At 29.0% G+C, this 10,772-nt stretch overlaps 1 protein-coding gene across 1 annotated transcript in view; it reads right to left on the reverse strand.

The window, feature by feature from the left end:
* LOC129960764 (proton channel OtopLc-like) overlaps window positions 1–6,855 on the reverse strand; it is a 151,990-nt gene extending 145,135 nt beyond the window's left edge. Inside the window, exons 1-2 of the mRNA XM_056074383.1 lie at window positions 6,762–6,855; window positions 3,329–3,426 (exon numbers count right to left, since the gene is read on the reverse strand). Coding sequence (XP_055930358.1) covers window positions 3,329–3,426; window positions 6,762–6,809 — 146 coding nt within the window. The 5' untranslated portion in view covers window positions 6,810–6,855. The remainder of the gene's footprint in view (window positions 1–3,328; window positions 3,427–6,761) is intronic.
* Between the last annotated feature and the right edge of the window lie 3,917 nt (window positions 6,856–10,772).

The raw sequence follows: 10,772 nt of genomic DNA on the forward strand, positions 1-10,772 counted from the left end.
CGTCCGGGCCAAGTGTCCTCCAGCTGGTGTGGTGTGGAGAGGGAGATGCCAGCTCAGGTGTCGTCCTCGTCATCTGACAGAGGTTTAAAATTACGAGTTCCGTCCCAAAATAGCCCTAGTGTTGCTTTAAAATGGGACGTTAATATAACTAACTAACTAACTTGGTACATGAATTAAATATAAAATGTAGTTCAGTAGCAGATTTGGAACCAAATCTGACAAGAGTTTGATCGTATGTCGGTCTCTACTTTCGCTTTAATGTAAGCGTAATAATTCAAAAGCCCAATGACTTAAATAAACGAAATTTGATATATGATCTCAGGATTACTATCGTTTTCTACGTCAAATTTTAGTTCCAATCATTCAGAAAAAAGAATCCAAAATACATATTTGATTTTCTAGATCTTGTATATTAATAGTCAAAGGTTATCCGTTTGATTCAATATAAATGCTAGATTTACGCCAAAGATCAATATTTCGTAACTGTTGTTCGCCAGTGCATGCAACTAATACACAAGTACCAGTTTTCTTTAATATTACAACGAAGCACAGAATTCTCATTTGTGGGAATCTGAACACAAATATTTGACCGCTCACAACGTTCACATTCTTACTTAAGGTTCACTATTTTGTGCGGGGGGAAGAGGATAGCACAAAAAAGTTCTGTAGAGACCACTTCCTCTGGTTTTTGTGGTTGTTGAAATAGAGAAAAACATAATAGGGATTTAGTGAACCAATCATAAGCATTCAAAAATTTATTTGAACAGGTAAACGCAATAAAACGCCAAGATCATTATTTGTGTTAAAAAAAATAGAAAACTTCAATTTTTACCAATTTTTTCAAAAAAAAAAAATGTCTGATTCTAATTTTACGAAATAAAGGTTATAAATTTTTCATTCCTCTAAAGAAAAAAAAAAAAGAAAAAGAAAGAAAGAAAGAAAGGTCCAAAAGCGACGTTTAGATAATTGTGCTCAAAATAGATTGCTTTGGCTGCCCTGTTCACCACACAAAATGTTTCTCTTCCCTAACGTAATAGGAAGCTGAAAACGCTATATACTTGTCCTAAAATTTAACAAATTTGAAAATATTTTCATTCAGACATACATTCTATACAAAGCGGTGCAATTTCGCATAATTATATTCAGTTATATTTTACAGTATCAATTCTATTGGTGAATTTACAGTGGCAATCTGGCCTTCCAAATCGGAAGCTTTCGAGTTATAACGTTTTCCACCGGAAAAGGTGTGTATGCGGGCATCTGATAGTGCGTGAAGCATCACGATGTACGTGTGGCATGGAAGATACCGAAGACAGAGTATCATTCTCGTTGCGTGGTCATAGCTTAAAAGTACAAGGTCATCCTCTATCTTTCAAACTTCAAGATGGATGCTCATTTAAAAGATGAAATGCATTGGAATTAATATGAATCAATCTTATTTATAAATAAATATGGCATTATGATAAAAACTAAATAAAGGCATAAAATTCTTGTAAATGCGATTAAGGTTGTGATCTGATCACTAGTTCTGATTTGTTTTTAAACAGAATTAAGCTAAGCTATCGTTCAAGGAATCAACTCGGAGCATTATATGGTGACTGCTGCAATGGACTATGTGTTACTGCATCGTATTGCATTTTATTCTTTATAAAATCAGATTTTATATAAAAAAAAACGTGCCACTCTAAATTTGGCATGGTTTATACCAAAATATATATTTTCACAGATATCATATAATCGAACATTTAATTAATCTTTATATGAAGAAGAGTTAAAAACCAGAGAACCTTTAAAAAGTATCCGCTGTGACTAGCTGTCAGAGCAGATACTTGCTAAAACCAAAAAAACATTTTTTAACTATGGTACATGCGAAATATTGCAGAAGATAGAAATGACTGAAATAGCAAACGAATCCAAATATATTTTTTTAAAAGTATCTGTTCTGACTAATTTTGCTCAATAAATTTCATTGTTAATTGATATCACTGTCACACCCCCAACAACTTAAACTTTTTAAAATACATAACAAATATTTGTATTAGCTTATTCTTTATTTATTAAGAACTGCATACGATAATAGAAATGGTGAGTTTTCCTCATGCGAATAAATTATAAATTATTCTCATTAAAACCGAAATGAATAGACTTTCTCTGAAAAAATAAAAAGGAATTTTACATTAAAAAAAAAATCTTTTTTTAAAATATTTTTATAAACTTTTCTAGATAAAATGTATTGTTAATTAATACTTAATGTTACTTTTCTATATCAAAATAAATTTTACTCTCTGTGCATTACCAAGTTTTCAAACGACACATATGCAACGCGTTGGAAATTTTCAGTAACTTATTCAATCACTTCATTACTTAGGTACAGCATTAAGTAAAAACATATAATTGATGGATTTCTTGACTATTAAATTCCTACGGATTAATTGATGGATTAAATTCCTACGACTTTTTAACATTTTCTAAGATTATTATTCGATTATTCCGGCAAATAATCATTTTTTTTTTTTTTTTTTACGAAACTAGAGGACTAAAAAAATCGAAGCATTGGAAACTACTTCCCAGAATATTTCTTATAAAGGGACTAATTACGTAAAATAATTGATAAATAAATAAATAAAAATCAATTTTGTGAAAGTTATAATATTAAAGACGATTAAACAAGAAAATGTGGTTAGTATCAGTCAATATATTTGGTATTTTATCTCCCAACCATTCCCATTCCAGTTTTTCATTTTTAAAAATTCTTTTATTCTTTTCTAACTCTACATGTTCCGAAGCAAATGGGTGGAATTAACTGAGGAATAAAAATAGTAAACGATATATGAGGGCAAAAATAAAAAATAAAAAAATATCAGGCATCGTTTTTCACGTTGAAGTATCAATTAAGCAATGCCTTATAATGCGGTAAACTGTAAAAGTGCCTGACATTCCTCTAAGTGTAAAGAGGTCGTCGTGCAAAAGAACGTGTAAAGAGGTCGCTGAGTACTGATCGAACAACCTTTTTTTCTTTCTTTCTTTATTACTTACTTTTTTTCTTTTCTTTTTTTTTTCTGCGTGTATCAATGTGATTCCCAACATTATTTTGCTTTTAGCACTTGCAACGTTTTCCATTTTTAGTCCTCAATTGTCCATTTGTTAGGTTCATAAGAATTTTGATTGTGAATTATTAAAGCAGATCGAATCAAAAACCTACAATCAAAAAAATTCCTATCCAAAGATTCTTATTATAAGGATTTATACATTTGTTTCCAGGTCATTTCACCACCCTGGGCGCCGAGTGTAAATAACTTATCGCTAATAAATCAAAAGATTTACTCACCGCTCAACCACATGTGAGGGAGGAATATCGATCTCGAAATCTCTGGCTTGAGCCATGCCTAGTCCTACACAAATCCGAGCTTTCTTCTGTACCAGGGCCTACAGAAATAATAATAAAACATATGAAAGTTTGTGTCTTGCGTAGGGAAATAAATAAGTAAGTAAATAAAAAAAGTACATGGAATTCTGATAGACTAATCGTATCTCCCTTTTAAATTGTTGAATTTAATTAAATTTAAAAGATAAAAGGAATTAGATATATTTATTGATTAAATAAAGATCAAGGTGAATTTTAATGATATGTCATCGTTCTACTTTATTAATAAAAGGATACGTCAAATTAGCCGTCATCTAAAAAAGTCCATTAACAATTTCAAAGCTACTGACGGGATATCTCGTCTTTCAGATACTTCCAATTACAGGTTTCTGTGGGCTAAAATTTGTCTGTTATGCCAGTTTGAAAAAAAGTAAAGGTATTCTTCAGATATGTATTAGAAAGTTCAACCTATCTAAACTGGCATAAGAGACAAATTTTAGCCCACAGAAACCTGTAATTGGAAGTATCTAAAATACGAGATATTTCGTCGGTAGCGTTGAAAAGTGTTAAACGCCTACTGTGCAAGCACAGACTATTGAGAAACAACTGCACCAGATTAATTTATGTAATAATACAAAATTCAGGATGGCGGAAAAAAGAAACATATCCAAACAGATAATTTTTCCTTCCGGATTTTATTATAAATAATTTTTTAACAAAGAAATATGATGAGGCAAACCCACGCTGTTTATACAGATGCTGTTACGGGTGACATTGATATGTAACGTCCTAGTTTCATCTTCTCACGAAATGAAGTATTTGGATTTAAAATGTAAAAATAAAACGGCTCACATAAAGCTATTTTTGTTTAACCATAATAAACTGATGAGCATTCAGAACTTATGTGCATCCCAATTAATTGCAATCATTTAATAATAAGCAGGTTCAACATGTTTAGAGGATATTGGTTATATTTATTAAAAAATAGGTAATCTTCTTATAGGAACCTACCTAAAAGTGCTCATAACAATATTATTACCTCTCATGTAAATTTAGAATGTAATATTAATGTAATTAATTAATTATAAATGTCAAAATCCATCAAAACAGTTTTTCTGTTGCATTAATATGAAAATACCAATTTGTACCATAAATATTCCCAAGTCAGGAGTATTTCAGAGCCACACTCTTATTATTCTAACATCTTTCTTTCCTGACATAAACAACTAGTAATACTAAGCATCTGACCCAAAACAGGATTATTTGGGATACATGCTCATATTATTCAAAAATCTTTCCTTCCTCTCATGAACAAACAGCAGCATCTCTGACACATTTTTAGCTATCAACAGAACATAAATGTACTTAACTGACTATGACAAATTCTTCATTATTATCTCATATTTTTTTTCTTACCATCTAAAAATACTTAAGTAGTTTTGAATATAATTTAGTAATATGGATATTTGGATGCAATATATAGGTAACAAAAAAACTGTAATAATAGGTTGTTGTTGTTGCTTTCTTTTCCAGGCAATATACGACAGTAATGATGTATTTTGAAATGGCAACACGATTATATTGAATACTCTACATATCAACTTTAACTATTTTTTGTGTGCAAATGTTGCAAGTGAATTAATTAATCAATGAAAATATATCTCTTAATCAATTCAAACATGATCTAACGGTCAATATCTGACAATATTTTTGCCATGTTCCTGGTCTAAAGGATTTACAAACAACAAAATTAAAAGGAACTAGTTTTATTTTTGTTTGGTATGGAACATTAAATATCTGAATTAAACTATTGCCAATGCATTCTGAATCTTCTCAGGTCTATTTGGTTCTGTATGGTGCATTAAATATTTGAATCAAAATATCAAAATATTGCAAATACATTTAGGTCTATATTTAGGTCTATATCTCTCAGGTCTATATTTTTTATATGACTCAATCTTTACATGATGTAATACAGGCATATTGATATAAAAGATACGTTAGTGCAGGTTTTTTATTGCATTTTTAACCTTAAGTGCCAGTTTCAATATTGATAGGAGGTTAGAGGAATTCAATTTATCAAGACTAGACCATTTCCAACTAGACTCTTTCTAAATAATAAAATATATATATATATAATTAATATATAAAATTAAAATATAATACTTCTGAATAAAAATTGAGATAATCTGTTTTCTGGATTGATAATTTACAAAGGAACGGATCTTGAGAAATATTATTAATGTTTCATTATATCAGGTTGATCAAGAAATATACAACAATTTATACAAAATTTGTATAAATCATAATATATAACATATGCATACGACTACAAAGAAGAACTTAGGTAGCAACTTTGGAAAATTACTCATCTTTTTAAACTTGGTTTTCAACATGTGGTTGTTGTTTTCAAATTTTGCTTTAGTGTATGAAGACATAATATTTCAGTTCAAAAAATTTTCAGCTAACTAAATTTTTCTAAAATTGTAATCTAACTTTTACCTGCTCAATTTATTTTTAAAAAGTTCCATAGAATATTATTTCATTTCTTATAAAAGAAATAAGTATTTTTTACATCAAATTACAAAGTAATGTAAATGTCTTAAAATTGATATCAGTTCATGCTATTAGCTTTAGTAATAGAAATTCAAATGTGTCAACAACTCGCATTAAACACCATGCACTTACAAAATTGTACTATACTGAGTAATTAGACACCATGAGAAATAACACATTTTGTTTCAAAATGACATATGCGTCGAGTTATCATATGGCATATGATATTTTGCATTATTTTGATAAACAGTAGCTATTTTCACAATATTTAAGAGGGTAATAAACAATGTACACAACTTATACGTCTGTAACAAAAATAACATAAAGCTTTTAAATAAATAATTTCATTTTCAGACTCTCTGACACATGCATTGGCTTTTCCGTGACCATTTGCTAATGGATACTTGTTTTAACACTTTCGTCGGTAACCCTTTCTTCTAACAAACTGAATACTTAAAATATTTATGGCGACATGAATATATAAAACACACTTGCTAACAAAATGTTTTAACATTTCATGAACATGTAATGGAATAAAACACCCTTTATTTTCGATTTTCCTTTACACGATATTTCATGTTAAACCAAAGAACAAATTTCGCAAAAATTGTATTTCAAATATCCCCACACAGCTGCATTAAAAAAAAAATTCGGATTGCATCACTTACAAACAAACTGACTCGCAATAAATGATTAAGCCTCCCTATTATGTTGACAGGACAGGGTAATGACCCCGTATCGACTCTCCATCGCAACAACCTCTGAGAATCATCGGAAGCCGAAGAGCATTTTCTCTGCATCATGTTATGCAAATACAGAGAATGAATAAACAAGTACTCACCGGATTTGAGCTTGCAAGATCCACCATATCAAGATTTAGGACAGGCATCTCGAGATCTTTCTAAAGCATTCTCGTCGCAATGGAAGTTTTAAAAAAAGCGTGGAGCTTCGTAGCTTTCACATCTCCTCGTGAGCGGATGGAGTGGAGCATGCGTATCTCGCCTGACATTAAGGGATGGGGAGAGAGAGAATAATTTCCCCATGTGGGTCTGTCTTGTCGGCAACAAAACGGCTAGTGGAAGAAAAGAGACAGCATTTTTTGACTCATATTCTTGGAAGATAATGAGAGTTTCCTTTTCGTAATAAGTTATCTGAATATATATATATTCCGATGAATTTAAAAAAACAGAAATTAAAAAATGCGCCCTCAAAGCCAATTATTTAGAGAATTGAATAAAGAAAAGACTTTCAAAATTTTAAGTAAAAAATTATAATTCTAAGTAGGTTAATCCAGAAAGTAGAAAAAGTAGAAAGTTTCTCCAAAAACAATGGTGAAAATATACACACGGATATTCTTGGAAGATAATGAGAGTTTCATTTTCGTAATAAATTTTCTGAATATATATATTCTGATGAATTTAAAAAAACAGGAATTAAAACAAGCGCCCTCAAGACCAATTATTTAGAGATCCGAATAAAGACAAGATTTAACAAATTTTAAGTAAAAAATTATGATTCCAAGTAGGTTAGTCCAGAAAGTAGTAGTAACAGAAAGTTTCTCTAGAAAGAGTGGAGAAAATATACAGAGATTTCTTTGAAATTCTTTCATCGTTGGGCAGTAAAAATAATTTAGAGAATAATCTAGGTTTTCTAAGAGTGCTTAAAAATTTGACAAAAAAACTCCGTTTAATCGATGATGAAATTTAATTCATTCACATCGTGACCATGATTAGAAAAAAAGTAAAAGAAAATAGATTGAAAATCATATTTTCCCTATCAAAATTCAAACTGCTTGTGCCATGAATGTTAGTCCAGAAAGTAGTAGTAGTACGAAGTTTACACAAGGATTTCTTTTTTCAATTCTTTCAATGTTAAACAGTAAAAATAATACAGAAAATAATCCAGGTTTCTAATAGAACATCAAAATTTGATTTAAAAAATCTACATTTCATTTAATTTTATTTTCTTATTTGTCTTGATTTTTGATACATTTTCTTATTTATTTTCCAATTTCGGAGTCGTAAAAATGGGTTTCACTTTGAGTTGAGGTGGAAAAAAAACTTTTTTTTCTTCATGAAGAAATGCAGTGAGTGGGAAATGCATAAGAAAATAGATTAAAATCATATTATGCCAATGGAAATTCAATTTGCTTGTGGTAGAAATAAAAAAGGTAAATTTATGTTTGCATGCAATATAGTTCTCATTGTAATTATCTTGAGTTACACAAATATAAGTTAAGGTAAAGATATTTGCTCCATGATATGGAAGAGTTAATATTTTCAGAAAATGTGTATTCATATTTTCAAACAACTATTTGCAATAGTTTTTCTTTGTTTAATCTTGTCAGCATGTAAATAGTTCGATTTTAATACGTGTTGATTGTTAATCAATCATCATCATAAATTAATTAATTAATGTTATTTATCTTGTCGGTATCTAAATAGTATCATAATAATATAGATGCAAGCAACTATTTTTTAGACTGATTCAATGAGCTTAGAGGCAGTGTATTTTGAAGAGTTTAAATATAAGATATACATATTTTCAGAATGAACTGCGTGTTTGTATGCTTTAAGCGAATTTCAAGCTTCTTGGAATTAATTCCCTCTGTTATGAAAGCTAGTCTGGAAATTGTTGTCTGAAAGCTTAAGTTACATGTAAAACTCTGGAATAAAGAAACTCAGCGTGCCTTTGAACAGTTGCCAATAAATTAATATAAATTATTAATATTTCGCTAAAATAAATAAGTTTATGATAATATTCAGACTCAATCAATATTTTTATGGATTTTTTTAAATATATCGTTGCTTAACAAGCTATAATACCATTCTTAACCGAAAGATAAAGTTGAATTTTCCGCCATACACTACTAGCGAATGTTGTGGATTTTTTTTTTTTTTTTCTTCTTCTTTTTTTAATCTTAAAAAGGAAAGCTGCACACGTTTATGTTCTGCCACATGCAATACTGGTTTAAAATAATTTAGCTTTTTTTTTTTTACTTTTGCAAAAATTGGAAAATTGCGATAGGAGGTTTTGCTTGCTAAACGACCATATATTAAAAAAGAGTATACAGTTTTTCTTCAGTATTTTGAAATTCTCTCCTTCTCTTTATTCATCAATTTTACACAATTTTGACCTCTTCTGAGTTACTGAATTTTCGTTTTATTCCAATTGAATTTGCAGTTTTTTTAAACAGTCATAAGTTAAACCGGTTTTTCATAGTTCATATAGACATATCAAGTGGATTTTTTTAACCGATGGATTGCCAACGGAACGAGATCTTGGAACTCTTTACAGCTTATCTTTACATTAAATTTTTCTGCTCGGTAAATAAAAATTACTAAATTAATTGACTAATGACATCATTGAAATTTATTAGATATATTAAAATTTTTAAGAATAAATAGACATAAGGGTTTTAAAATTCATATATTTATCATTCAGTAATGTTTTATTTCTTTTGTTCTCCTTCGTTTTCTCAAGGACATGAAAAAGGTTAATATACGTTATGTTAAAATGTTAAAAAATGTTAATAATAACATATGATCATGAATGTCTTTTAGCCTGAAAAGCTGACTTTTATGAAGAAAACTCAAAAACAATTAATGTAAGACCAAACTTTAAAAAGAAGATTATGCTTAGAGAAGACAAGAGTTTCAGATTTCATCAAGTATAAAATCTTAAAAGAATCTAATACAATTAATAATAATAAAGAATCAATTATTATTAATAATAATAAAGAATCAATTATTATTAATAATAATAAAGAATTACTACTAATAATAAAGAATCAATTAAGAACAAGAAGTATTAATATGTATTATAATTTTTCATTTATAGGAATATCCTTTATATGATATCGAAACCATATAGGATTAAAAATACATTCATAGGTTTTCGCCCTTTTGAATTAATGACTAAGACATAGTCTGGGAGACGGAATGGCGGCGCTCCATTCATGCACAACGTTGCTAGGCAACAAGGAGGAAAATAAAAGTGCTGAAAAGTGTTAGCTAATTTTGAATCAGGCGAGTCCGGGAAAGTAAACTCGTTAAATATCATCCTGAATCCTTGTGATATACCTATGTATTATGTATCGATAAATAAACGCAAGTGTTAATTTACCGTTACATGCACACATAGGTATATCATAAGATTTCTTAAAATATATCTGCTTATCATTTAAATTACGTCTTGTGCTGAAATATTGATTTTTCTCAAACCAAATATTATTTCCAGAATTATAATCAATTCAATATTTTATTGCAGAAATCATATACTCAATATTTTATTACAATTATCAGTAATTGATAAATGCTTTACTCTTTCTTCTGAAAATACCTTTGCTTTTTGTTTTTTAAGTTTATTTTCATATTCTCTGTGGTTTATCAAAGTGTAATTAGAATGTCGGCTTTATTTTCCTCCAAATTTAGCATGGTGAGATTTAAATTTTTGTTACTTACGAATGATGACCTATTTTTTAAAGCAATTTAATGTTATTCCTGTAGCTATCAAATAATTAAATGAATATTATATAGATGCATAAAAAACGAAAGGTACGTCTTGATAAAATACAAGTTAAGACAAATATAATTAAGAAAATTGTATCTCATACTATAGCATTATATGTTATATTTGTAGATACCTTCATAGAAAGGGATTTAATTTATTTCCCTATTGTCTGTATGAATTCGATAAAAGCATAATCTTTATATTATTGGAGCTCGAAGATCTTTGAGATTCTAAACCAAAAATTCTATTAAAAACATTACTAGGAAACGAAGATAGTGTGCTAATGTATCTGTTTTAGACCTTTAATAGGAAAAGAATGAGTTTTCCTTTTTAAAAAAAA

This window comes from Argiope bruennichi, chromosome X2, assembly GCF_947563725.1.
Source record: "Argiope bruennichi chromosome X2, qqArgBrue1.1, whole genome shotgun sequence".
NCBI classification, from domain to species: domain Eukaryota; kingdom Metazoa; phylum Arthropoda; class Arachnida; order Araneae; family Araneidae; genus Argiope; species Argiope bruennichi.